Source organism: Dipodomys merriami, unplaced genomic scaffold, assembly GCF_024711535.1.
Source record: "Dipodomys merriami isolate MVZ:Mamm:240054 unplaced genomic scaffold, mDipMer1.0.p SCAF_28, whole genome shotgun sequence".
NCBI classification, from domain to species: Eukaryota; Metazoa; Chordata; class Mammalia; order Rodentia; family Heteromyidae; genus Dipodomys; species Dipodomys merriami.
This window is the reverse complement of record NW_027204270.1, coordinates 15,677,409-15,704,905: the sequence shown is the minus strand read 5'-3', so window position 1 is coordinate 15,704,905 and position 27,497 is coordinate 15,677,409. Positions and strand designations below refer to the sequence as shown.

The 27,497-nt window shown below is 41.5% G+C and overlaps 1 protein-coding gene across 2 annotated transcripts in view; it reads right to left on the bottom strand.

Annotated features, from left to right (window-relative positions):
- The window catches only part of Usp48 (ubiquitin specific peptidase 48), a 71,111-nt gene that overhangs the window by 16,140 nt on the left and 27,474 nt on the right, over window positions 1-27,497 (bottom strand). Inside the window, exons 10-22 of one of the 2 annotated variants that reach the window (XM_070037699.1) lie at window positions 27,187-27,315; window positions 24,938-25,087; window positions 19,297-19,494; window positions 16,297-16,411; window positions 15,254-15,384; window positions 9,352-9,423; window positions 7,870-7,994; window positions 7,595-7,717; window positions 7,263-7,324; window positions 6,659-6,769; window positions 5,408-5,538; window positions 4,991-5,097; window positions 1,761-1,865 (exon numbers count right to left, since the gene is read on the bottom strand). In XM_070037699.1, coding sequence (XP_069893800.1) covers window positions 1,761-1,865; window positions 4,991-5,097; window positions 5,408-5,538; window positions 6,659-6,769; window positions 7,263-7,324; window positions 7,595-7,717; window positions 7,870-7,994; window positions 9,352-9,423; window positions 15,254-15,384; window positions 16,297-16,411; window positions 19,297-19,494; window positions 24,938-25,087; window positions 27,187-27,315 — 1,559 coding nt within the window. The remainder of the gene's footprint in view (window positions 1-1,760; window positions 1,866-4,990; window positions 5,098-5,407; window positions 5,539-6,658; window positions 6,770-7,262; window positions 7,325-7,594; window positions 7,718-7,869; window positions 7,995-9,351; window positions 9,424-15,253; window positions 15,385-16,296; window positions 16,412-19,296; window positions 19,495-24,937; window positions 25,088-27,186; window positions 27,316-27,497) is intronic. The other variant, XM_070037700.1, reaches the window with a different exon arrangement.

Here is a 27,497-nt window from a genome sequence, read left to right as displayed (position 1 = left end):
CTGGGTAAAATTCAAATCTGGAAGAAGCACTTTAACAAGAGTGGCTGCCCATTGACACAAGATAGGGTATCAAACTGTATGGGTTTTGTTTCTTCACCAGTGTCTGTTGGGGGCTGGGAAGGTGGCTCAGTGGTAGAGCGCTTGCCTTGCATGCCTGAGGCCCTGGGTTCGATTCCTCAGCACCACATAAGCAAAAAGAAAAAAAGCTGGAAGCGGCACTGTGGCTCAAGTGGTAGAGCGCTAGCCCTGAGCTGAAGAGCTGAGGGACAGCGCCCAGGCCCAGAGTTCAGGCCCCCTGACTAGACCCAAAAAAAAAAAAACCCAAAAAACAAAAAAACAAACATCAGTATCTGTTGGGGGCTAGGAATGTGGCTTAGCGGTAGAGTGCTTGCCTAGCATGCATGTAGCCCTTGGTTCGATTCCTCACTACCACATAAACAAAACAAACCAATAAGAAAGCCAAACATGAGTGTCTGTGGGTTAGGAGATGACAATCAGCCACGGGGGGGGGGGGGGGGGGGGGGGGATGCCACACGGCCCTTTACACCTGCTGGATGGCTTCAAGTGACATTTACCTTGGGGCTTTCTTAAACATGCTGAAAATGAAGCAATGAAGCATTAGTGTGTACTGTCAGGCCAACAAGCCCAGATAGCTCTGCTCTGTAACAACAGATGGCCATTGTAACACCTGTCATCATTCACGAAGAAGGTAATCCTAGTTTGACTACCTTATTTTACTAACAAAGCAAAACTGAGTAGAAACTTCAAGAGTTTTATCTAGGGGCTGGGAAGGTGGCTCAGTGGTAGAGTGCTTGCCTTGCATGCATGAGGCCCTGGGTTCGATTCCTCAGCACCACATAAGCAAAAAGAAAAAAAGCTGGAAGCGGCACTGTGGCTCAAGTGGTAGAGTGCTAGCCTTGAACTGAAGAGCTGAGGGACAGTGCCCAGGCCCAGAGTTCAGGCCCCACGACCGGCCCCCCTCCCAGCCCCCCCCCAAAAGATCCCATGATTAAAAAATACATCAAAACAGCTCACACCTGTAATCCTAGCTACTCCCCAACTGGGGCAGGAAAGTCCATGAGACTCATCTCAAATTAACTACCAGAAAACCAGAAGCAGCATTATGGCTCAAAGTGGTAGAGTGCTAGCTTTGAGCAAAAAGGCTCAGGGACAGTGCCCAGGCCCTGAGTTCCAGCCCCACAACCAACCGTCTACCCCACCCTCACCAAAAAAATCAAGATATAGGTCTTGTGTTGATGTACTTTTCTAACTATAGTGTTAATTACATTTCATTCTTTTTTTTTTTTGTTGGTCGTGGGGCTTGAACTCTCGGCCTGAGTGCTGTCCCTCAGCTCTTCAGCTCAAAGCATGTTCTACCACTTGAGCTACAGCGCCGCTTCTGGTTTTCTGGTGGTTTATTGGAGATAGGAGTCTCACGGTCTTTCCTGCCCGGGCTGGCTTTGAACTGAGATCCTCAGATCTCAGCCTCCTCAGTAGCTAGGATTACAGGCGTGAGCCACCAGCGCCTGGCACATTTCTTCTTTCTTAACAATGAGATATGTATAAAATTCTTGGAAGAATATGGGCCATGGCTTTTCAGGAGAAATCAGGCTTGTTATAGAGAACCACTAAACTAAGGAAAGAGAAAGAGAAAGCAAGGGAGGAGACTGAGATCCAGTATCCCACACAGTACAGAGAAATGCCTGGGGCCTGTGACAACAGATCGAACATGTATGACAAGAAGCAGCTTTGACACATACTTGATTAAAATCTGGATCTTTTTCTCCATCTGGTTTGGTTTCTTCCTTGTCCTCCTCTGTTTCAGAACTACTCACATTCAACTCAGGAGCTGAATCCTTCATCACCTGAATGTACCAGGACCACAAAGAGAAAGGAGTTAGGACCCGGTGAGCAGGCCATGGTACTGCAGGACTGTGTGTGACACCACCACAGACTCTGAGTTGATCAGGAATCTTGGGCTGGCTTATTATTTTTTTTCTTTCCATTGTGGGGTTTGAACTCTGGGCCTGGGCACTGTGACTGATCTCTGCAGCTCAAAGTGAGTACTCTACCACTCAAGCCACAGCACCACTTCTGGTTTTCTGGTGATTAATTGGAAATTAATTGGAGTCTCGGGGACTTTCCTGCCCAGGCTGTAGCTTTAAACTGCAATTTTCAGATCTCAGCCTCCTGAGTAGCTAGGATTTCAGGCGTGAGCTACCTGTGCCTAGAGTGAGGTACCGTGCCTGTCCTTGTTTACTTTTTTAACCCTGTGATTTATTCTTCTATTTAATGGGCTCCTTATGAATTTAAGAGGTTTCTACAAAGCACACTTAATATTGGGCTTATAAAATGATGTAATTCTGTGTAAGTTCACAGTGCTCTACACTTTACCAAATAGACTGATTTTTTTTTAAAAGAAGAGTAGCTTAGAAATGTACACTAGAGACCTGATGTTAAAACCAAGGCATTTATTTTGTAACTTGCTGAGCCCTTTTCAAGTCCTGAGGTGATTTAAATTAAGGTTGGAAGAAATGCTTTTAGAACATAGGAATACTGCCATAAACTCACAATAATGAAATACCAGATACTGTGTGTGCGTGCGTGTGTGCGCGCGCGCAGGTCCTGAGGCTTGAATTCAGGGCCTGGATATATCTGAGCTTCTTTGGCTCAAGGCTAGTATTCTACCATTTGAGCTACCATACCACTTCTGTCTTTTTCTAGGTAGTTTATTGGCGATAAAGAGTTTCATCCAGCTCATATACCATTTAATACCAGTGTACATATATATATATATGGGAGGTTTAAATTATTAATGAAGCCGCTGCTAGTGGCTCATGCCTATAATCCTAGCTACTCAGGAGGCTGAGATCTAAGGAATTTCAAAGCCAGCCCAAGTAGGAAAGTTCAAGAGAGCTGGGCACTGGTGGCTCACACCTATAATCCTAGCTACTCAGGAGGCTGAGATCTGAGGAACAAGGTTCAAAGCCAGCCTGGGCAGCAAAGTCCGTGAGACTATCTTCAATAGAACACTCACCTTGATCTGAAGAGCTGAGAGACAGCACCCAAACCCAGAGTTTAAGCCCCACGATCAACCAAAAAAAAAAAGAAAGTTCATGAGACTCTTACTTCCAAATTAATTACTAAAAAGCTGAAAGTGAAGGTATGGCTCAAGTGGTAGATCTTGAGATAACAACAACAACAAAACCCAAAAGACCAATGGAATTCCAGGACTGATTACCTCCCCCCCCCAAAAAAAAAAGAAAGAAAAGAAAAGTTTATGGATATTCTAGGGGGGAAAGTTGGCATATTTATAGTTATTAACCTCATTTTCTCAGCAAGTTATGAAATATTATGTCTTGGTTTTAACATCAGGTCTCTAGTGCTCCTTTCTAAGCTACTGTTCTTAAAACAATGTGGTAGGGATAGGAAGGTGGCTCAGTGGTAGAATGCTTGCCTTGCATGCCTGAGGCCCTGGGTTCGATTCCTCAGCACCACATAAGCAGAAAAAGCCGGAAGTGGCACTGCGTCTCAAGTGGTAGAGTGCTAGCCTTGAGCTGAAGAGGTGAGGGACAGTGCCCAGGCCCAGAGTTTAGGCCCCATGACCAACAACAACAACAACAAAAAAAAAAAAAAAAAAACTAAGAAAACAGTGTGGTAAATAGCACCAAAGAAAATATGACATACTATATCTTGACTTCCCAAACCCTGGAATCTACTTCAGAGCCACCCCTAAATATAATAGTCTGGAATCAAAATCTGCCTATTTCACCTACCCTTGCAGATCAGCACGTAAGGCTCTTACTGGTCTTTCTTAGTCCTGACAGCCCCTTACCAATTCTAAACATAAGGAGGACAGCATAGGGCACTATGGCAGCAAATAGTCATGTATTGCTACCTAAGTTTAAGTTAATTACAAATACAAGTTCATTCCCTTACCAGGCTAGCTCATTTCACATGCTCCCCAGCACACAGGAAAAAGTTCCAGTGGACCACACTGTTGTAGAGTCTATGATTTCTTTTTGCTCTGTTCCTTGAGTGCATTAGGCTTAGCCATTTATCACTGGTTTCTCTGACAACCGTAGACCAAATCCTTGACAGGATGGTCTGCACTGCTACACTGTTGCCTCCACTTTGGTCAGCCTCTGATCTGCCCTCTCAGACTTCCTCCCACACACTCATTTCTGTGAAATTCCTCTTAGGGGATTCTTTAAGTTTAGTGTCCACCTTTCCCATCCAGCTTCATCATCATTGTATCCACTGCATTAAGACCATTCCTGGATCACAGTAACATTCAGAAAATATGTCTCAAATGAAGTTAGTGACAGCCAGGTGCCAGTGGCTCGTGCTTGTAATCCTATCTAGTAAGGAGGCTGAGATCTGAGGACTGTGGTTCAAGGCCAGCCCATGCAGAAAAGTCCCCATGAGACTCTTATCTCCAATTAACCACTTAAAAACTCAAAGTGGAGCTATGACTCAAAGTGGTAGAGCACTAGCCTTGAGCAGAAGAGCTCAGGAACAGCACCCAGGCCCTGAGTTCAAGCCCCAAGACTGACCGAAAAAAAATAAAATAGAAGGGCTTGGAATGTGGCTTAGTGGTAGAGTGCTTGCCTAGCATGCATGAAGCACTGGGTTCAATTCCTCAGTACCACATAAACAGAAAAGGCCAGCACTGAGGCCTCAAGTGGTAGAGTGCTAGCCTTGAGGAAAAAAAAAAAAAAAAGCTCAGGGACAGTGCCCAGGCCCTGAGTTCAAGCTCCAAAACTGGCACAAAAATAAATAGATAAATAAATAAAAATTAAGTTAACAGACCAAATCCACACTTAGTCACATAACCATTCATTTTCACCTCTGTTCAGTATCAATTCTAATGCTAACTACCATCGAGGGGGAGAAAAAGTTATTGTTGGTAGTTCTCAATGAAAACACAACAGCCCATTTGAAATGAACCTTGACGGATTCAAGTTAGGGCCACAAGAGGGAGCAGTACCTTTTTGTTGTCCACAACTTTGTGGACATAGATGGTAGCTTGAGTATACTCTCTCAGATCTCTCTGCTGCTGACATAGCAAGCCTTCTCTGCATTCTGGACAGAGTTCTACAAAAAAATGAGAGGAAAAATGGCTGAAAAATCACAGTGAAAGAACTCAGACCTGAACACTTCTCACTATTCATTAGTATTTACTAAATCATCAGTAATATCTTCTATTCATTGCTGTATTGTGTATGTGCAAGTAAAAAGGAAATCCATTTACTATCCTCAAGTAAATGTACAAATAATGAGACTCTATATGACAGATTCCATCCAGGAGTCTTGACCAACACATATCTATTAACACACCCTTCCTTTCTCCTTAAAATGTCCACTTTAACTATAGAAACAAACCAAAATCAAAATGAAGACTTACTAGGCTCAGAAATATACTGTGTTTCTGAAGGGTTTACATCTCCCACTTCAATTCTTGTGATTTTAATTACATGATCCACAACAAAGAGCTTTTGTATCATTTGCCACTCGCTGGGCCATATGAGAGCTATACTGTGCAAAAAGAAAACACACACACACACAACATGCCTTAAGACACAAGGAGATTAAGAGGGCTAATCTAACCATTAGTATCCCTAAATCAAAATCGACACTACTAGTCTTTAATGAACAGCAAATGCAAGAAAAGATCATCACCATCATCACTATCATGGTGCTCTCTGAATCAACACGGCTAAATCCAGACACAAGGGGCCAACTATGTCAGCACAAAAGGATAAAAGATATGCCAGACATGTCAATGTGCATGCATTACTGTTCATTTTGGTTTTCTGAGCCAGTCTCACAATGCAGCCTAGGCTGGCCTTGAACTCAACATCTTCCTGCCTCTACCTCCTAAGCATGTATTATTTTTTAAAGCATACTAAAAGAGTATCAGTGGCTCACACATGTAATCCTGGCTACTCAGGAGGCTGAGATCTGAGAGTTGTGGTTTAAGATGAGCCTGGGCAGGAAAGTCTGTTAGACTCTCATCTCCAATTAAACACCAAAAAGCCAAGAAGTGGAGGTATGACTTAAGTGGCAGTGATAGCCATGAGCACAAAAGCTTAGGGACAGATCCCAGGCCCAGAACCAGCACACACACACACAAAAATAGTAATTACTTTATAATACAAAGGCAACACTGAGGGCCAAAAAAAATCACAGATGAGTCCTTGAGGAGTGGTTTTTAGATCCAACCATTGCTGATGGCTCTTGCTCTGCCATGGTCCCGTGCTATAATCCATTCTCTACTAAAAAATGAAGAAAGGAATTTGCTGGGACTGGTGGCTCATTCAGGAAACAGACTTGGAGGATGAAGGTTTGAAGCCACCACGGGAAAGATAAATCTGAGACTCCATCTCCAATTAACCAGAGGGTGAGCCTAGTCAACAGGAGGAACTAAGAGGACAAAAGCCTCAGCAGCCTGCGCCAGGTCTGGAGAAGCAGCCTATCCTGTCTGTCCTCCTCTTTTCAAGATCTAAGTGCTCACTCTGAAGAACATGTAAAAAGGCAAAATCCTGTAATTCAGTGAATGACTAGGTTCTTGAATAGATTATATTAGATGAGAAATTTTTAAACATACTTTGTCAATTATTAGTTACAGATAATCACACGAAGAGAAGAAACTCACAGTTTAGAATCTTCTTTGGTCATGGAAGCAAATGTAAACATGAGTCCCCCATGGGGACAGAGAAGGGCGCTATTTCCTACTGATGATACAGGACTACACCTTGCAGGCTTTCTATTCAAATGAAACAAAGAGAATAAACACATCTGACTACTGCATGAAGAAAAAGATACTTGACATAGTGCTTTTAAAATCAGTTACATGAGCTAGGCACTGGTGGTTCACGCCTATAATCCTAGCTACTCAGGAGGCTGAGATCTGAGAATCTTCTGTTTGAACAGCCTGGGCAGGAGTCTTTGAGACTCTTATCTCCAATTAACCACCAGAAAACTGGAAGTAGCACTCTGGCTCAAAATGGTAGAGTGCTAGCCTTGAGCAAAAGAGCTCAGGGACAGCAGCCCCACAACAAACTACAACAACAACCAAAAGTCAGTTATATGTAATGTTAGTAATTAAATATGTTTTGGGGATTTAATTATAGAAAAGAAAGCTTCATATACATGCTAAGAAAAGTAACCCAGAAGGTTGATGTGAAAGGCACTATGGGTGCTCTAGAAAACATCAGTGAACTCAAAGAAAGGGGAGAAAGAAAATTTCTCATTTCTACCTCACAAATTTCCGCCATTCTTCTACAAAGAACTGTGACACAATATAGAGGACATCCGTGTCCTAGAATATAAAAAACACAAAAAAACACATTGATTCACCCCATACTTAACACATTCTTTATAATTCAAAGTGGTCTTCTTTGTTCAAGTTTTAACATAAAATAAAAACTTCGCCTGTCCCAAGAAACAGCTGGAGTGAATCCTCTAGTTAGAGAATTAAACAAGCAAGAGTGAGAACAGCTCTGGGCTGTCATGAAAGCAATTCATTGGGAATTTGGCAAAGGTCTTCACAAGCTCAGATGAAATCTTCCCTTTGTGGGATGCATTGTACCTCTGGCCAGTTACTAAGACATGGTCTGTTTTTGTCTTGAAACAAATTCGGAAGAGAACTTTTTTGCTCATTTGCAATCATCTTATGTAAGGCTTCATTTTCTTCCCCTTCTCTTTCTAAAATCTGAAAGAGAAAGAAGCAGTCAGCTGTCACCTGCTGCCGGCACATGGTGTGCCCTGCTCTATACCCCCACTCACGTACTATGCTCACTCCCCTGGGAGGCTAACCCAAGGAGGCGGCATGCTGCTGCCACCGATGGCAGCAGAGTTCAGTACCTTGCACTGGGAGCAGCATTCTTTGTAGCTTGGAAACTCAGGGGCCTTTGGGAAGTACTGCTGTAGTTTGCTCCAAGCCTCTTTAGACACGAGCCTTCTTTCATTTTCAGATATGCATAACTCCCCTGAGTTTTTAAAAAAACAAAACTTGGATTTAAGATGCAGAAAGTCAGTATTTCCTAGTTCTTAAACTGAAGTCTCCAAAATTCTGTGGTTTGTTCAAGTATGCAAACACAAACTCATTGACACACTCTCTAAAATGTTAATTTCATTTCACTCCTATAGGAGTTAGTCACCGCAATATTATATACTCTACAGAAGGCAAAAACAAATGTAGAACGCTAGACACACATTTTAAATCTTTCTCCCTAGCAATAAATAAAATACTGGCAGGGGTCTACACTTCAATGCTCCCACACTCAACAGTACAATTCCCTGCAGGCTTTTACAGACATTGGATTGTTACTGGCATCATCTTGCCAGGAAAGAATGTTCTTTTTTTTTTTTTTTGGTTGTGGGGTTAAGCTTTGGGCTTGGGCGCTGTTCCTCAGCTCTTCAGCTCAAGGCTAGCGCTCTACCACTGGAGCCACAGCACCACTGCAGGCTTTTTCTGCTTATGTGGTGCTGAGGAATTGAACCCAGGGCCTCATTGCATGCAAGGTAAGCACCTTCCCAGCCCCAGGAAAGGATGTTCTTAAGGTTGTATAAACCTCCGTTTTTTCCTACTTAAAAGGTTTCATTGTATAGCCCAGGTCCTCCTGCCTTGTTTTGCAGAGTAAGGGAACCATGGACATGAAATGGGGGGAAAGGGGAGAGTGGATTCTCAAAACCTTTCTCCAAGCTGGCCTAGAACCCAGATTTTCCAGACCTCTGCCTCTCAAGTAGCTATGTGTGAGCCATGACACCAAACTTCACTTTTTTTTCTTTCTTGTTTTTTATTAATTACAACTCCATAAGTCAGGTTATGAGTACAAAGTTTCTTAAACAATTTCACCCTTCTTTGTCTCCATTTTCCCCTCTCCCAACCCTACCCTTAGTAATTTTTTTTAAAAGAAAAAGGATTGAATTATCAAACTTCAATATAATAATATATCCTTGTAGTAAGTAATAATGCAGCCATAAATAATGATTTAAGGTTCAAAGATGAACACTCAATGACTCACACACATAACCCTAGCTACTCAGGAAGCTGAGATATGAGGATCATGGTTCTAAACCAGCCTGGGCAAGAAAGACTATGACACCCTTTTCTCCAATTAACCATCAACAAGCTGGAAGTGTAGCTGTGGCTCAAGTGGTAGAGTGCTAGCCTTGAGGAAAAAAAAGCTCAGAGACAGTGTCTAGGCCTTGAGTTCAAGCCCCATAATATCCAGTTCTGCCGTAGTTGCCATTTTAAGTCTAGTCCCTAAATGATAGAACATTGAACAAAATATTTATGATATGCTGAAATCTAACTAACAACATGTTTATATTTCAGCTTACCATGTGGACACAGAATGTCTTCATTAAAATTTAATTCCTCCTCCTCTTCTTTTCTTTCTTCCTTTGATTCATCTAATCAAAGGAATATAGACAAAAACTGTTCTGGATATTGTATTTTTAAAAGTTCAAACAGCAGATATACTACTCCACCCAATTTTAAGGAAAGAAAACATTTAAATTGTGAAAATTACATCAAAGTGATTCCTGCAGAATTTTGCAAAGAAGTTTTGTATTATCTTTGCCTTTTAAGGCAAGAAAATTATCCCAATGACAGTTAACATTTCAAAGGTTTAGGTTATGCAAGAAAATGTGCCTTTTCTCAATTTAAAAAATTTACATATCCTATTAATTCTAGTCAAGGTGTTCAGGATGCTGGGCATAAACCAAGTTAGTCATCAACATGTCATGTCATTTTTACCTACCTACTCTGTAGGGCTTAACAGAAAGCTTTAATGCAATAAGCTCACATGAAATAAGGAATTAACTTTAGTAACAAACACACAATAAGAACTTCGCTTTTTCTGTTAACATTTCTAATTATCTGCTTTTTGTTCACACTATCATTGCCAATATGTAGCTTTGAATAGTAGTAGAAAAGGAGCCAGATACTAGTGGCTCATGCCTGTAATCCTAACTCCTCAGGAGGCTGAAATCTGAGGATTGTGATTTGAACCCATCAGAAGCAGGAAAGCCCACAAGACTCTTATTCCCAATTAGCTATCAAAAATCCAGAAGTAAACTGTGTCTCAAGTTGGTGGAATGGTAGCCTTGAGCAAAAAAAAACCCCTCAAGCACAGTGCCTAAACCCTGAGTTCAAGCTCCAGGACCAACACAAAAAAAGTAAATAAACTATCAGCTAAAACATTTTAAATATACTTTTTACATACACATAAAACACTTAGTAAATACATGAAAAACTTCAAGTGGGGGGAGTATAGCTCAATGAGCACAAAGACCTAGGCTTAGATCCCTGGTACCATAAAAAACCACAACAAACAACAACAACAACAAATCCTCAAACAGAAAATGGGCTAAGAAAGGACTTAACCAGATACATTCTATCTCCTCTGAGCCTCACACAAAAGTGCAAGGAAGAGACAAGAGCATTTTTTTTGTTTTCCTTTATTTGTCTTGTTTGATTATCTGTCTTTGGGGAAGAATAAGAGGGCACAGAGATGGAGGGACAAAGGGTGAACAAATGCAGCAGTAGTGCTCAGTAGACACTGTGTTGAATATGAACTATACAACCGACTAGGCAGGGACGGGAGGCAAAAACTGGGAGAGAGCAAAGGAAGGAGTAATACTGTCCAAAAAGAAATATATTCGTTTACCTTACTTATGAACAGTAACCCTTCTGTGCATCATCAATAACAACAAAAATATGTATAATAAAAAGATAAAATATGATTTTAAAAAATAAAGTTAAAAATTTTAAAAAATAAAAGTAACTTCTCTACTATGAAAGGGAGTCAATGTTAACAATAATTTGGGACTTAATAAGGCAGGCTTCCAGGCATTTTCATATTATGAGAGTGATAAAAACTACTGTGACGGATGTACTCTTCACATGGGTGAAAGCACACAGAAACAAGCCCTCATATACTTCTGGAGGAAACTCATCTGTATATATCAGTAGGCAGCCATTATCAATTCATCTAACGGACCCAACAAATTTCTAGGAATGTGTAACTCAGAAATAACCTGAAATGTACACAGTGATGCACATTTTCACACAGGATGCTCAGGGCATCTGTGCCTTGTATGCTAACTGTATAAAGGTAAAATAATATCAGTTAAATAAATACATACACACAATGAAATGCAGCCATTAAATAAAAAGAGCAGAGGGAGGGAGAGCAATATACGTCTTTACATAAGCTGCATTATTAAAAGCCACCATGTGCAGTGACTACGTTACATGGGAAAACTTCCAAGTTCTACACTGGTGGTCTTAATATCTTTCAATGATGAAAGAGAAGAAGAATATTATACTAAAAGCACAGAAAATATTCTAAAGCTATGGCAACATGGAGGCCTTTTCTACTATGGCAAAGGACTTTATTTACAATGAAAAAGTGCTAATTTGTAAAGATCCATAAGGCAGAAGAATTAACCAAATACACTAGAGGTCATGTGGTACCACAAGAACGGCAGTGATACTGTTTTCAAATGAAAGGACAATAAAACTGAGATTAATGTCCACAGATGATACTACACAACAAAAGTCTGTGATCAAAAGGGAAAACTCTTCAAATACGGGACGAGCTGGGTGCTAATCTTAGCTAATTAGGAGCTTGAGATCTAAGGATCTCAGTTCAAGCCAGTTCAGGCAAGAAAGCCTCTGAGACTTTTATTTCCATTACACTAACAAAAAAAAACAGGAAATGGACTTGTGGCTCAAGTGGTAGAGCACTAACAAAAGAAGCTCAGGGACAGTGTCCAGGTACTGAGTTCAAGCTCCAGGATAGACAAAGAGACAGAGAGAGAGAGAGGAGAAGAAATGGGGGTATAGCTCTGTGCAAACAGCATGTGTGGTAGAGTGGGTAAGTGCAACTGGCAGCATCAAACCAAACTGTGGAACACAGTTCAGTGAAACCGAACACTGATATCTGCTTTGGGGTTTTCATATCTCCAAAAGCAGGGTAGTGACACAGGAAGATCCCTAGCAAACAGAATAAATGACATGCAAGCTGGGCACTGGTGGCTCACACCAGTAATCTTAGCTACTCAGCAGATTGAGATCTGGGAATCTCAATGTGAAGCCGGCCTTGCAGAAAAGTCCATGAGATTTGAATCTCTGATCAACCAGCAAAAAGCAAGCTGGAAGTAGAATGGTGGCTCAAGTGGCATAGCATCAACTGAGTGAAAAAGCCAAGCAGGAGGATGAGGTCCTGATTTCTAGCCCTAGCACATATACAAAGTTATGCAATCCTTGCATATAAGAAATACATACTGTAGGGCTGGGAAGGTGGCTCAGTGGTAGAGCGCTTGCCTTGCATGCCTGAGGCCCTGGGTTCGATTCCTCAGCACCACATAAGCAAAAAGAAAAAAGCCAGAAGTGGTGCTGTGGCTCAAGTGGTAGAGCACTAGCCTTGAGCTGAAGAGCTGAGGGACAGTGCCCAGGCCCAGAGTTCAGGCCCCACGACCGGATTAAAAAAAAAAAAAAAAAAAAAAAAGAAATACATACTGTAATAAACAGTTCAAGAATATAAAAATAGGGACTGGGAATGTAGCATATTAGTAGAGTGCTTGCCTAGCATGCAGAAAACCCTGGGTTCAATTCCTCAGTACCACGTACACAGAAAAAGGCAGAAGTGGAGCCATGGCTCAAGTGCTAGTCTTGAGCAAAAGAAGCTCAGGCTCAGGGACAGTGCCCAGGCCCTGAGTTCAAGCCCCTGCCTGGATTGGCAAAAAAAAAAAAAAAAAGTTAAAAATTTCTTTTAATAAGGGGCTGGGAATGCCGGGCGCCAGTGGCTCATGCCTGTAATTCTAGCTACTCAGGAGGCTGAGATATGTGGATCGCAGTTCAAAGCTAGCCAGGGCAGGAAAGTCCGTGAGACTGTTATCTCCAATAAACCACAAAAAAAACGGAAGTGGCTCAAGCAGTAGAGCGCTCGCCTTGAGCTGAAGAGCTCAGGGACAGCACCCAGGCCCAGAGTTCAAGCCCCACAACCAACAAAAAAAAAAGCGGGGGGCTGGGAAGGTAGCTTAGTGGTAGAGTGCTTGCCTTGCATGTATGAGGCCCTGGGTACTATTCCTCAGCACCACATAAACAGAAAAAGCTGGAAGTGGCGCTGTGCCTCAGGTCTTAGAGCACTAACCTTGAGCTGAAGAGCTAAGGGACAGCACCCAGGCCCAGAGTTCAAGCCCCACAATCGACCAAAAAAAAAAAAACAAAACTTAAAAGGAATAAAAAAGAAACTTAAAATGCATATAAATATTAGTATTTGTAAAAAGGAAAAGTGGATCTGGGAATGTAGCTCATAGCAGAACACTTATATATAAGAAAAATGAAGTGACAGTAATTGCTTATGGATAATCTCTAATTACAGTTCAGTTTATGGGAAACTAACCTCTAAATTAATAAATCTGATCAAATCTTTAATTTTTGTTGTGGTTGGTTATGGGGCCTAGGTGCTGTTCCTGAGTGCTTTTTGCTCAAGGCTAGTGCTCTACCACTTGAGCTATAGCACCACTTCCAGTTTTTTGGTGTTTTGTTTTTTGGAGATAAGAGACTCATATACTTCCCTGCCTGGGCTGGCTTTGAACTTCAGATCTCAGCCTCCTGAGTAGCTAGGATTACAGGCAAGAGCCACCAGCGCCCGGCTCAAATTACTAAATTTAAGTGCATTCCCACCTCCCACCCCATTTTTAAGGCACTGATTATAAAATTAGATTTACAATAAAAGAATTTCTTGATGGCAGTCTAATTTGTGGAGGCGAAGGGAAAAAACAAATTGTTTAAATAGGTATACAGGTGGACCCATTGCAACAATGAGATATACAAGTCGTTATGTCGAAAACGAACTTTACAACTTTGGTGGGGGGGGCGGGGGAGGATGGGAAGGGATGGGAAGGGGAAACAAAGGAGGAGGCTACAATGCTTGATAAGAAAAGTACTCATTATCTGGCCCATGTAATTGTAACCCCTCTGTACAAAGAATTTCATACTTGCAAAAAAAAAAAAAAAAAAAAAGAATTTCATACTTGCAAGTAGGGCCTCAGTTAATTCAGGCTATCTCAGAAGAATTTGCAAGCTATTCAAACTGCCCAGTCTTTTTTTTTTTTTTTTTTTTTTTTGGGGGGGGGGTTGTCCGGTCGTGGGGCGCCGTCCCTCAGCTCTTCAACTCAAGGCTAGCACTCTACCACTTGAGCCACAGCACCACTTCCGGTTTTTTTCTTATGTGGTGCTGAGGAATCGAACCCAGGGCCTCGAGCATGCAAGGCAAGTACTCTATCACTGAGCCACCTTCCCAGCCCCTGCCCAGTCTTCTTCATGCCAAGTGCTGGTGTGAACACACATTCACTAGGCAAAAGCAGCAAGATAGTCTGGTAGATAATCTAAAACCACAATGCACTGATTCTGCTCCAATGTACAGTATAGTCTACAGCAGACTGTCCTTTCTAAAAGGCTTAAACCTGGAGGAGGATTAGTATTAATTTTCCACGTGATTCACTAGACAAAGCTTAAGTTCAAAGCATGCCTAGTTATAGCAGAATCTCACATGGGAGCTGGTAAATCTTCGCTGAATTTCAATAGCTGAAACTTTTTGAGATCGTTACATTAATTAAAGTTTTCTTTAGGCAGGCATTGGTGGCTCATGTTTTTGTTTTTGTTTTTTTTGTCAGTCCTGGGGCTTGAACTCTGGGCCTGGTTGCTGTTCCTCGGCTCTTCAGTTTATGGCAAGCTCTCTCTACCACTTGAGCCACGGCACTATTTCTGATTTTCTGGTGGTTAATTGGAAATAAGAGTCTCATGGAATTTTCTGCCTGGGGTTGGGGTTGGCTTTGAACTGTGATCCTCAGATCTCAGCTTCCTGAGTAGCTAGGATTACAGGTGTGAGCTACCGATGCCCAGCAGCTCACGTCTTTAATCCAAGGTCTTTAATCCAAGCTACTCCGGAGGCTATAATCTGAGGATCAAGGTTTGATCAGTAAGGGCAGGAAAATCTATGAGATTCTTATCTCCAATTAAGCACCAAAAAGCCAGAAGTAGAGGTGTGTTCAACTGTTAAGAGAACCATCCTTGAGCAAAAAAAGCTCAGGAACAGTACCTAGGCCCTGAGTTCAAGCCCTAGGACCAGCACACACAAAGTTTTCTTTAAAATACATCGACAGGTAACCAATTTTGGTGAGAATAAGCCTTTATGATGTAATTCTATAGTGGTCCCACACCAGTTACCTTTACTGAAGCTGCTGCCATTCACCTTCCCGTTGCTTTGGTCTGCGTCACCATCTTGCTCATCTAGTTGTTCCAGAGCTAACTGGCGCCAACTCCGCAAGGAGGATTTTCCCACCCAAAATCCATCATTGCTACAAAACAGTGAGTGTTAAACCCATTCCCAGTGTTCTGCTCCCTTCTACCCTGCCCTGTGAAGACCATATCAAAATGAATTAGACACTATAATTTGGTTAATTTGTGCCCTGTTTTGTTCCTCCTCTGAGCCACTTTTGACTCACTCATGAACTGCAGGTATCCAGTATTTTGGTTTCACCCTCAATCCTGTTGTTTCTCCTATCTCCCAAGTGAATCACATCAATCAAATGGCAACTTTGTTCTGCTTGAACACTACACTCAATGTAGTTGGTATGCTGATACTTGAATATACAACCTGGATATCTATGTCTATACACACATATTTGGGTACTCAGCCTAAAGAATGATCCAAAAAAAAAGTAATTAAGACTGGTCTTCATTAGAGAGATTTAAAAAAAAAAAAAAAACTACTCTTCAACCCACACATAATCCCAATGATAAATGTCTCCACTAGCTTCTGAGTTCTGAGGTATCCCACAGTGGGGGGGGGGGGGGGGTCCACATACTCTAGTAAAATGGATGATTTTAAAGACATCCTATTGAGGTCCATTTATTAACACACTTCAGCCTCATTGAAAGGGACACCACTCTTCTGGGCCAGCTGCCAGGTTTTCCCAACACAGGCTTTGCACACGTGCATGCTGTGGTATGGGCTCATGCACCTTAGTTTAGGGAATTGTCACATCCACATTCCGCAGCTTTGCTAGGGAAGGAATGCTGTTGCAGACTCAGCTTTCCTTTTGCCAAAAGAGTAACTGTTGTACAATTCAGTTCTGATCTGCTTCTGCCAGACATTTTATCACCTTATTTTTTAAAATAGCTAACGCCCATATTTCAACAAATAATAAGCTATTGGGATATTTTTCTTGATAGTGTCTTAGTGCATCATAAACATCTGTGATACATACCCCTTTACTGTTGCTTTCAGGAGGTTGTTAACCGTTTTATAATCTTCATTTAGTTGGTTCTTTAGACGTAACACACGACAACGTTCTACTACACATTCTTTGCACAAGGCTTTCACTAGAGGCAAGAAAAAAAAAAGAGGAAACAGACCTCAGAATTTCTGTTAGGAACAAAACACACAGAGCTTCTAAACCAGAGTACAGATTTTGACAATACAGCAATCAGAATATATACTAAATTATTTTGATGCTCTATCAGGGGTAGGGAGCCTTTTTCTGCCATGGACCATTAGATATTTATAACATACAAAATTATCAATACAAGCAGATGGGCACAGACAGCTGAGGAAAGCAAGAGTCTGTCATATGCTGAATAATTTCTTTTTGGAGCTGTATAGGACTTGGGCTGGAAATATTTAGATAGTAATAGTGTTTCCTATGTAAAGAGACAAAATATTATAAGATTAAAAGCACCTATACAGGCTAGGAATGTGGCTTAGTGGTAGAGTGCTTGCCTAGCATGCATAAAACCCTGAATTCAGCCGGGCGCTGGTGGCTCACGCCCGTAATCCTAGCTACTCAGGAGGCTGAGATCTGAGGATCGCGGTTCAAAGCCAGCCTGGGCAGGAGAGACCATGAGACTCCTATCTCCAATAAACCACCAGAAAACTGGAAGTGGCACTGTAGCTCAAGTGGTAGAGCGCTCGCCTTGAGCTGAAGAGCTGAGGGACAGCGCCCAGGCCCAGAGTTCAAGCCCCACGACTGACAAAAAAAAAACAAAAAAACAAAAAACCTGAATTCAATTCCTCAGTGCCATATAAACAGAAACAGCCAGAAGTGGTGCTGTGGCTCAAGTGGCAGAGTGCTAGCTAGCTTTGAGCAGAAGAAGCTCAGGGACAGAATCCAAGCCCAGAGTTCAAGCCCCAGGACAACAACAACAACAAAAAAAAAGGGCACCTATAACAGAGTACAAGCTTTAATAATCAAATGACTTGGAGGAGATCAATACTTCTAACAGCTCTAACTGAAATGATATTCATGTAGAAGAAATCTTCAAAGCCTAGAACCCTAAAAAGGTATGAAGAAGGAATGAAGGACAGAATTGAAAATATATAGCTAGAAGTCATAAGAAATGCTGGACCTTTCAAAGCATTAATTCATGCATTTAAAACAAACAGAGAAATAAAAAGACTAGATGTGTATACAGAAAGCCTGAATCACATAATTAAAGTCTAGGGTTTTTTTTGGTTTTCTTGTTGGTTGTGGGGCTTGAACTCAAGGCTGGGAGCTGTCCCTGAGCCTCTTCGTGCTCAAGGCTATCATTCTACCTCTAGAACCACAGCACTACTTCTAGTTTTTGAGTGGTTAATTAGAGATCAGAGTCTTTTCTGCCCGGGCTGGCTTTGAATTGCAATCCTCAGATTTCAGCCTCTGAGTAGCTAGGATTACAGGTGTGAGCCTGGCTTCTATATGACTCTTATCTCCAATAAATTCCAAAAATAAAAAAAAGTGTAAATGGTGCCGTGGCTCAAGTGGTAAAGTACTAGCCTTGAACAAAAAGGGATAGGGACAGGGGCTGGGAAAGTGGCTCAGTGGCAGAGTGCTTTGCCTTGCATGCACAAGGCCCTGGGTTTGATTCTTTAGCACCACATAAGCCAAAAAAGCTGGAAGTAGTGCCGTGGCTCAAGTGGTAGAAAGCTAGCACTGAGCTGATGAACCCACGCCCAGGGTTCAGGTCCCATGACTGACAGGAAGAAGGGGAAAAATAAAACCCTCAGGGACAATGCCCAGGCCCCAAGTTCAAGCCCCCAAACCAGCAAAAATTAAATTAAAATTAAAAGATAAGAACTGAAAGAGGGGCTCACACCTGTAATCCTAACTACTCAAGAAGCTGAGATCTGAGGATTATGGTTTGAAGCCAGCAGCAGTAGGAAAGCCTGCGAGACTCTCATCTCCATTCTCATCTCCATTAACTAATAAAAAAAAAGTCCAGAAGTAGAGCTGCAGCTCAAATGGTGAAGCACTAGCCTTGAGAAAAAAACCTCAGGGATAAATAAAGCCCAGGCCTTGAGTTCAAGCCTAGGACTAGTATGCACACACGTATACATTCATGCATGTGCACACTGACACACAGACACACAATAGAATGGATACTTTGTGGCTATGTATAACACTTGCATTAAAGAATCAGCAAGCATCTATTCATAAATTAAATAAACTACAGATCAAATGTTCCTAGAAATCTTTAAGTTACAGGAAGTAAACAAAGGTTCATATAAATCAACAACTGCCAGATGGGTTTTTTTGTTTTGTTTTGATTTTTTTGGTTGATTATGGAATTTGAACTCACACCTGGGAGCAACCTCTCAGCTCTTTTGCTCAAGGTTAGCACTCTTGACAATTTGAGCCCCAGTGCTACTTCCAGTTTTCTAGTAGTTAACTGGAAGGAAGAGTCTCTCACTTTCCTGCCCAGGCTGGCTTTAAACCACAATCCTCAGATCTCAGCCTCCTGAGTAGCTAGGCTTACAGGTGTGAGCGACTGGCACCTGCCTGATAGGTTATTCCTTTTTTTTTTTTTTGTCAGTTGTGGGGCTTGAATTCTGTTGTGCGCCATCCCTTAGCTCTTCAGCTCAAGGCGAGCGCTCTATCACTTGAGCCACAGGGCCACTTTCAATTTTCTGGTGGTTTATTGGGGATAAATCTCACAGACTTTCGTGCCCAGAGTGTGGCTTTGAACCTCGATCCTCAGATCTCAGCTTCCTGAGTAGCTAGGATTACAGGCATGAGTCACTGGTACCCAGCCTCAGATGGGTTTTCTTAAAGGCTTCTATTTTGAATATTCTGCATCAATTGCTTGGTTCAATGTCCACTTTATTTAACAAATCTGTTTTGTTAAAAAAAAAAAAAATAGCTTCATTACATGTACCCACTTGGGCCAAATCACTACAAAGCCCTGTTTCACAATCTAATCAAGATTTAACACCCATCACTCTCTTGAATTACCAGTTAGTCTTGGACCTCCTCCATATTTGCTGTAGAAAATGTCAGCTGCATACTCAGATATTCTCTTCATAATCGATATTTTATCTGGATGAAGCTTGTCATGGGAACATAGGCAAGCATGATTATCAATAGGCTTGGTAGGTGTGGATTCATCCAACCACTTCTGCAGCCATTCAAGAGAGACAAACTCATAGGGCTCTGAAGAAAAAAGGAAACAGGAAGAAACTATGTATTTTTACAGCTTTTTGACTAAGTGATAGTCATTTTCCTCAAAAGATAGCACAAACTCAGTCCAAAGTGAACAGAATCCAGAGTCACTGTTCCAAGATTTCTAACTGAGAGTGGCACAATGCTCCAGTTAACTACCATTCCTGCATTCCCAGGGCAGCACCTGGGAACTAGTCTACACAGGGCCCTAAGAGGTCGGCTGGTATTATTAACCACATTCTACAAGAAGCATCCACAGAGAGAAGTGTCTTGCTTGATGGCACAGCAGAGCTTTGATCAGGATACCTTGCCTGACTCCTACAAGTCCCGCTCTACACCAGCTGGCAAATCTCCTGGCTCTATCCCCCACTGTTAATTCCATGAAGTATTTCCATAAACACTTTGCAGAAGGATGTGTTACACATCTATAAATTAAAGAGAGGCTAGATTGGGCTCTAAGTTAGAAACTAAATCAACCTTACCAGCTATAACCACATTTCATAGGCCCCTTTCAACCACTGAGCCTTTCCACATCAAGCTGTGGCTGGGTGTTGACCAAGAAAAGTCACTTCTGCTCCACCAAAATCTACTCAACTTAATAATATTTATTTCAAGGAAGTAATCTTGAAGCATATTAGAACTTAAATTATTGATTTTGAAGTTGCAAAAATTAAGACAAACCAAGAATTTCTAAGTGAGTTTCAGTTTGGGGAAAGGGAGCCAGAGAATTCCCTAAAAGCCAAAATTAAAGATAAAGGGACAACTTTGATTACTTACAAAGATCTCCCGTGAGTCCCAGCATAAAACATAGAAGAAAACATACAGAGGTTGAATTTATATATTTGTATTACATACTACTGACGAGATCTCTGGGGTAGACATGTCAATGCAATGCCCATCTTGACCACTCTCCAGAGGGTTACGCATATAGGAAACTCCCATTTTTAGTGTCAAACATTTGTTTTTACAAAACAAAATGTGCTACTATCAAATCCCCTATTTGTGCCAAAACCAAGCACGCTCAAGCCTTCAACTGAGCTCTCAAGACTCTGGTAGAGGAAGAGCACAGGACTGCCAGGTGAGGCCAAGGTCTAATCCAAGTTCTGCCACTGAGAAACTGAACTTGAGCAAGTCACTTAAACTCTCTATGTCCAGGTCTTTAATTTGTACAATGAAGGTAATAATACCTGCCTTCTACCTACCTCACAGAGATGTTGTGGAGTGTAAAAGATAAGTTATGTGAAGTATTTTGAGCTTTTTGGAAGAAAAGAGATACAGAAAAGTTAATTATACATTCACACAATATATAAAAGAGGACACCTTAAGATGTAGAACAGGCACAATAGTTTTGGCATCCTACACTGGTCCCTGAATGGCTAATTACATTCAACATACCTCCCATTTTTACTTGCCATTTGTCAGATTTAACCTGCAGGCCTACAATACTTGGGAATCTGGAGACTATAGGACAAAATTCAAGAACAATTCTCCAGATTTCTGGCTTCCAAGTGGGTGGGGAAGGATGCATGGAGTGCAATGCCCACTGCTTTTTTTTTTTTTTTTTGGGGGGGGGGTCGGTTGTGGGGCTTGAACTCTGGGCCTGAACACTGTCCCTCAGCTCTTCAGCTCAAGGCGAGCACTCTACCACTTGAGCTACAGTGCCACTTCCTGTTTTCTGGTGGTTTATTGGAGATAAACAGTTTCATAGACTTTCCTGCCAGGGCTAGCTCTAAACCGCGATCCTCAGATCTCAGCCTCCTGAGAAGCTAGGATTACAGGCATGAGCCACAGGCGCCCAGCTGCCCACTGCTTTTAACAGAATGAATAAAACTTCAGAATTTAACCATGACAAGGAAAAAGAACCTGGGCTATCTTATCAAAGTGCATAAAGAACTCCTTGCCAGGTGTAATCTATGGGAATTCAAGGCCCAGGGTGACTATAACCCTGACCTGAAGAGCAACAGTGGGAATTGGAGATAGGAGGGTCAATTTTTTTAAATACTCTATTACAGTCAGAGAGAAAACTTCTGAACCAAGATTATTGCTTGGTTTTCCAATAATTCAATATGAAAAAAACCTAGGGGAAAAAAATCAGAAAAATCACATATGATTTTATGTAAGATAAGGAAGAAAGAACAGTCAGAGTCTAAGTCTGCTCTAACATCATGCTGTCAGTTTTCTAGATTTCTAGGTTTGGTAGGCAGTGACTGAGACTATACAGGTCTGTCTTTCCATTAGTCATCTCTACCACCATAAATAGTTGTATAGATTGTTAAGAGCTAACAAAGACTACTGACAGCAATGTTTACACTAAAGACCCGTGGCAAGGTATCAAAGATGGTTTTTTGGTATTTGCAATTCAGTAAACCACCTAGTATTGCCTTAAAAAGCTATTTTGTGGGGCTGGGAAGGTGGCTCAGTGGTAGACTGCTTGCCTTGCATGTATGAGGCCCTGGGTTCGATTCCTCAGCACCACATAAGCAAAAAGAAAAAAGCTGGAAGTGGCACTGTGGTTCAAGTGGTACAGTGCTTGCCTTGAGCTGAAGGACAGCATCCAGGTCCAGAGTTCAGGCCCCACGACTGGACCCAAAAAAAAAAACAAAACCAAAACTATTTTGTATCCATGGGGAGATATTAGATGTATGAAATTTCAGTGTTTAATGGACCAAAAAACGTAACTTAAGGGCTGGGAAGGTGGCTCAGTGGTAGAGCGCTTGCCTTGCATGCATGAGGCCCTGGGTTCGATTCCTCAGCACCACATAAGCACAAAGAAAAAAGCCGGAAGTGGCACTGTGGCTCAAGTGGTAGAGCGCTAGCCTTGAGCTGAAGAGCTGAGGGACAGCGCCCAGGCCCAGAGTTCAGGTCCCATGACCGGACCCAAAAAAAGAAAGAAAGAAAGAAAGAAAGAAAGAGAGAGAAAGAGAGAGAGAGAGAGAGAGAGAGAGAGAGAGAGAGAGAGAGAGAGAGAGAGAGAGAGAAAGAAAGAAAGAAAGAAAGAAAGAAAGAAAGAAAGAAAGAAAGAAAGAAAGAAAGAAAGAAAGAAAAAGTAACTTAAAATATTTGGCAAGAAGGAGTATTAGAAATAACCAAAGTTCAAAAGAATGCTTGGCTTTTTAATGGAATAAATTGTGAAAAGTTAGAGTCTAAAGCAGTCATGATATCAAAAACATTTACAATACTTTAAAAATTCTAATTTAAATTACCAGGACCAAAAGGATAGGTATTTCCAATTTTAGGATAAGTGGCCCATTTTTGTTGTTGTTATTATTGTTTTTTGTCGGTCATGGGGCTTAAACTCAAGACACCTAGCCACTGTCTGTGAGCTTTTTCAAACAAAGCTAGTGTTCTATCACTTTGAGCATGGTGCCACTCCAGTTTTCTGGTGGCCAATTGGATGAAGATAAGAGTCTCATGGATTTTCCTGCCCAGGCTGCTTTGAACTGTGATGCTTAGATTTCAGCTTCCTGAGTAGCTAGGATTACAAGTGTGAGCTACTAGCACCTGGCTAAGCGGCCCAATTTTTAAATATGTTGTACCAAGATTGGATTTTAAAACTGTACAATAGAAGAGTCTTAACTGGCAGCAGGAAACCATGGTCATTGACTTTGAACTTTTACAACATTTTAGAGCAAAACAGACTTCACTTTACTATGTAAGTTTTACTATGTAAGGAAATAACAAAGAAATGTAAAGTGCTTGACAAAAGTATAAAAGACAGAAATAAGCATAAACATAAGCATAGACTCCAATACACTAAGCATTATTAGAAGCGCAGTGCTGTTAACTTGAAGTACGTAGTTAAATAAAGAATGGTTCCCAATGGCATTTATTTTTTATTTTTTGGTCTATCATGGGTCTTGAACTCTGAGCCTGGGCGCTGTCCCTCAGCTCTTCAGATCAAGGCTAGTGCTCTACCAATTGAGCCACAGTGCCACTTCCGGTTTTCTGGTGGTTTATTGGAGATAAGAGTCTCACACTTTCATGCTGGGACTGGCTTTGAATCACAATCCTCAGATCTGAGCTTCAGGAGTAGCTAGGATTATAGGTGTGAGCCATCCAAGCCCAGTTCCTTTTTTTTTTTTTTAAACTCAGAGCATGAGCATTGATTGTCTCTGAGTTTTTATGCTATGCTTAAGGCTAGAAACATACCATTTGAGCCACAGCTTCACTCCTGGTTTTTTCCTTGATCATTGGAGGTAAGTTTCTCATGGATTTGTCTGATGGAGCTGACTGTGAAGCTCAACTCTCAGCCTCCTGAGTAGCTAGAATTATAGGCATGAGACACTGGGGGCACCCAGCCAATTTTTCATTTTAATGTCCTGGGATCCAAACCAGGGCCTCTCCTAAGCTAAAAAAGTGTGCTACTACTGAGCTTCACCCTCAGTTCTCACTATAGTATTCCTCTTTAGGTTTTGGGGAAGTTCCTTTCTGTTGCATATCCCACCTCCTTTGAACAGAACTGTGCGAGTTCAGTAATGGGAACCATGGGTTCATTTCAAGTCATTTCCTAGTATATAAAGGTCAATGCAATACTTTCAGATAATGCCAATCTTCAAACAGAGTGAATGTCAATCTTTAAGCAGAGTGAATGTAACAACTTATAAAGAACAGTCAAAAATAGTTAAGATATTTGTTGCTGTTATACTGGGGATTAAAACCAGCTGTGCTAAACATATGATTAACTTCTAGAGTTTTAGAAACTATTCTTACAAATTTAGTATTTGTAGTCACCTTTGGTTTTTACAATTATGCCAGTGATGGAAAATTAAGATATAAAAAAGATAAGGCATAATTATGCTTGATCATTGATTTCCTGTTAGAACTCAATTTATTCTCTTATGTGAAAAGGAGTAAGGTCTGAGGAATCTAAAGTGACCAGGGGCATATATACCTTAAAAGTATTGGCTTCCTTAACAGTAGGTAAACGTGAGTAGACACAATGGGAAAGGATGAGCTGGGCTGAGTGGGTTATTTCTAAGGAACCAAAGAGGAACTAACTAGAAAGCTTTTCTACTCCTAGAACATTTGTGGTTCCATTTCAAGTTAATCTAATAATATTAAAAATTGTTACTGATAGAAAAGTAAAGTAACTATGCCTATCTTAAGATAAATAGTATGTGAAGAAAAAGAAAATTTCAGTAGTATTTAAACCAGATCTGTGTTTACAAAGAAGTAAAACAGCTAGGGGTATGTGTCAAGCACAAAAATCTATGTTAGGTATGCAGAATACTTCCCTAAGAAAATGAAAATAAAAATGTAAGATGCTACACAGCACACATATCATGGCTGGTTTACACTGTAATTTCAGAGTACAATTTCTGGCTTTTGTGGGTTAAAAGGGAAGGGAAAAATTTGCTCATACACATTTTTTTGTGAACATGAAAACACAAGACACTTCTATGGCAATAGTGCTATGCTAGAATATCTTACAGACCAGCTCCAGCAGGTAACCTTTGGTACAGCTCCTGAACTTCTTCATGCTTTGCTTTTCCTTTATCCACACTTTGCTTACGCATGTCAGCCATTTCAATGCACCACTCCTCAAACTTGGAATTATCGCGATCTACCAGCTCTTGAAGAAAAGCTATTCAAGAGAGAAATATAAGAGATTATCTTGTTGGTTTTTTTTTTTTGGTCAGTCATGGGGCTTGACTCTGGGCCTGGGTGCTGTCCCTCAGCTCTTTTAACTCAAGGTTAGCACTCTACCACTTGAGCCACAGTGCCATTTCCAGTTTTCTGGTGGTTTACTGGAGGTAAGAGTTTCACAGACTTTCCTGCCCAGGCTGGATCTGAACCACGATCCTCAGATCTCAGCCTCCTCAGTAGCTAGGATTATAGGTGCGAGCCACCAGCACCCGGCTGGATTATCTTGGTTTTAGAAGCCAAAGAACTGGCTGAGAAGGTGGCTCAGTGGTAGAGTGCTTGCCTTGCACGCATGAGGCCCTGGGTTCTATTCCTCAGCACCACATAAGCAGAAAAAGCCAGAAATGGCACTGTGGCTCAAGTGGTAGAGCACTAGCCTTGAGCTGAAGAGCTCAGGGACAGTGTCCCGGCCCAGAGTTCAGGCCCCACAACCAACCAACCAAAAAAAAAAAAAAAAGACAAAAGAATCAGCTAGGCACCAGTGGCTCACACTTATAATCCTAGCTACTCAGGAGGCTGAGATCTAAGGGCCAGGATTCAAAGCCAGCCCAAGAGGAAAAGTCCCTATAAGACCCTTCTCTCTAATTAAACACTCACAAACTAGAAGAGGAGCTGTGGCTTAAGTGCTAAAGCACTAGCCTTGAGCAAAAGAACTCAGGGAAAGTGCCTAGACCTTGAGTTCAAGTACTACAACCAATCAAAAAAAAAAAAAAGCCGGGTAACAGGCTCACGCCTGTAATCCTAGCTACTCAGGAGGCTGAGATCTGAGGATGGAGATTCAAAGCCAGCTGGGACAGGGAAGGGTTATCTCCAATAAACCACTCGAAAACCTGAAGTGGCTCTGTGGCTCAAGTGGTAGAGTACTGGCCTTGAGCGGAAGAGTGCAGGGACAGTACCTAGGCCCAGAGTTTAAGCCCCACAACTGACAACAACAACACAAAAGAGCCGGGCACTGGTGGATCATGCCTGTAATCCTAACTACTCAGAAGGCTGAGATCTGAGGATCGAGGCTCAAAGCCAGCCCGGGCAGGAAAGTCTGTGAAACGCTTATCTCCAATAAACCACCAGAAAACCAGAAGTGGCGCTGTAGCTCAAGTGGTAGAGCACTAGCCTTGAGCTGAAGAGCTGAGGGACAGCATTCAGGCCCAGAATTCAAGCCCTACAACCGACAAAACAAATAAATAAAGGAAGAACCATGCTGATCTTTAAATAATATCAAAAACTGGACAACACAGTTTGGTGGGAACTACCTACTATGCATGGTCTCTCTTCTGTTAAAGAGCTCCAAAGACAAAACTGAAAAGGATACCCACTGAAATAAAACCTAAGTGACCTGCCTCAACTAGTTCTCAACACCATCAATCACTCAAAATAAGAAATGGTTCAAAAATACCACTTCAAAACAGATACCGCAGCTTGCACATAAGTACTAGGTAAAATGATACAACTCCCTTCAGGCCAGTAGCATCAACTCTTGCTATTATAAACTTAACAAAATAAAACCAAAAGTGAATTACCTTTTGGGATTTCAGTGTTTGTGCATGTGCATGTAAGCCAGTCCTAGGGCTTAAATTAAGAATTTGAGTATTGTCCCTTAGCTTTTTTGCTCAAGGCTAGTGCTCTACCACTGGAGCCACACCTCTACTTCTGACTTTTTGGTGGTTAATCAAAGGAAGGAGTCTCAAAGACTCTCCTGCCTGGGCTAACTTTGAACTGCGATCCTCAGATTTCAGCCTCCTGAGTAGCTTGGATAATAGCATGAGCCAAAAAAAAAAAAAAAGCCAGAAGTTGAGCTGTAGCTTAAGTGGTAGAGTAGCCTTGAGCACAAAAGTTCAAGGACAGTGTCTAGGCCCTGAGTTCAAGCCCCATGACCAGCACACACAAGCACACACATACTTATGCAAGCATATAAGCACAACTTCCACTGACATTTACCATATGGAATCAAATTCATACCAGAAGCAATCTGGTGTCTGTCATTAACTTTTGGGTATCTCATTCTAAAACATCTGCCTGATATAATCCTGGGAATGAGATTACCTGGGACTTGAATTGTGGTGTTGGGTTTTTCTTGGGTTTGCAGTCTATAAACCAACATGTACGCATTCCGAGAGCAATGTGTTCCTTTGCCACACTTCGGTTTCCGTGTCTGAGACTTGGAAGGTTCTGCTGGGGAAGAGAAATAAAAAAGAATGTAACTAGATCACCAAGGGTTTGTTTAGGCTTTAGTGGGACACAATTTCTAAAATACTTATGAAAGACATGGTAACATGGAAGTAAAACATTTTAAAAAGCCAAACAAATATATTGAGGTCATTAAATCGGGGAGATATTTTTTAAATGATTATTAT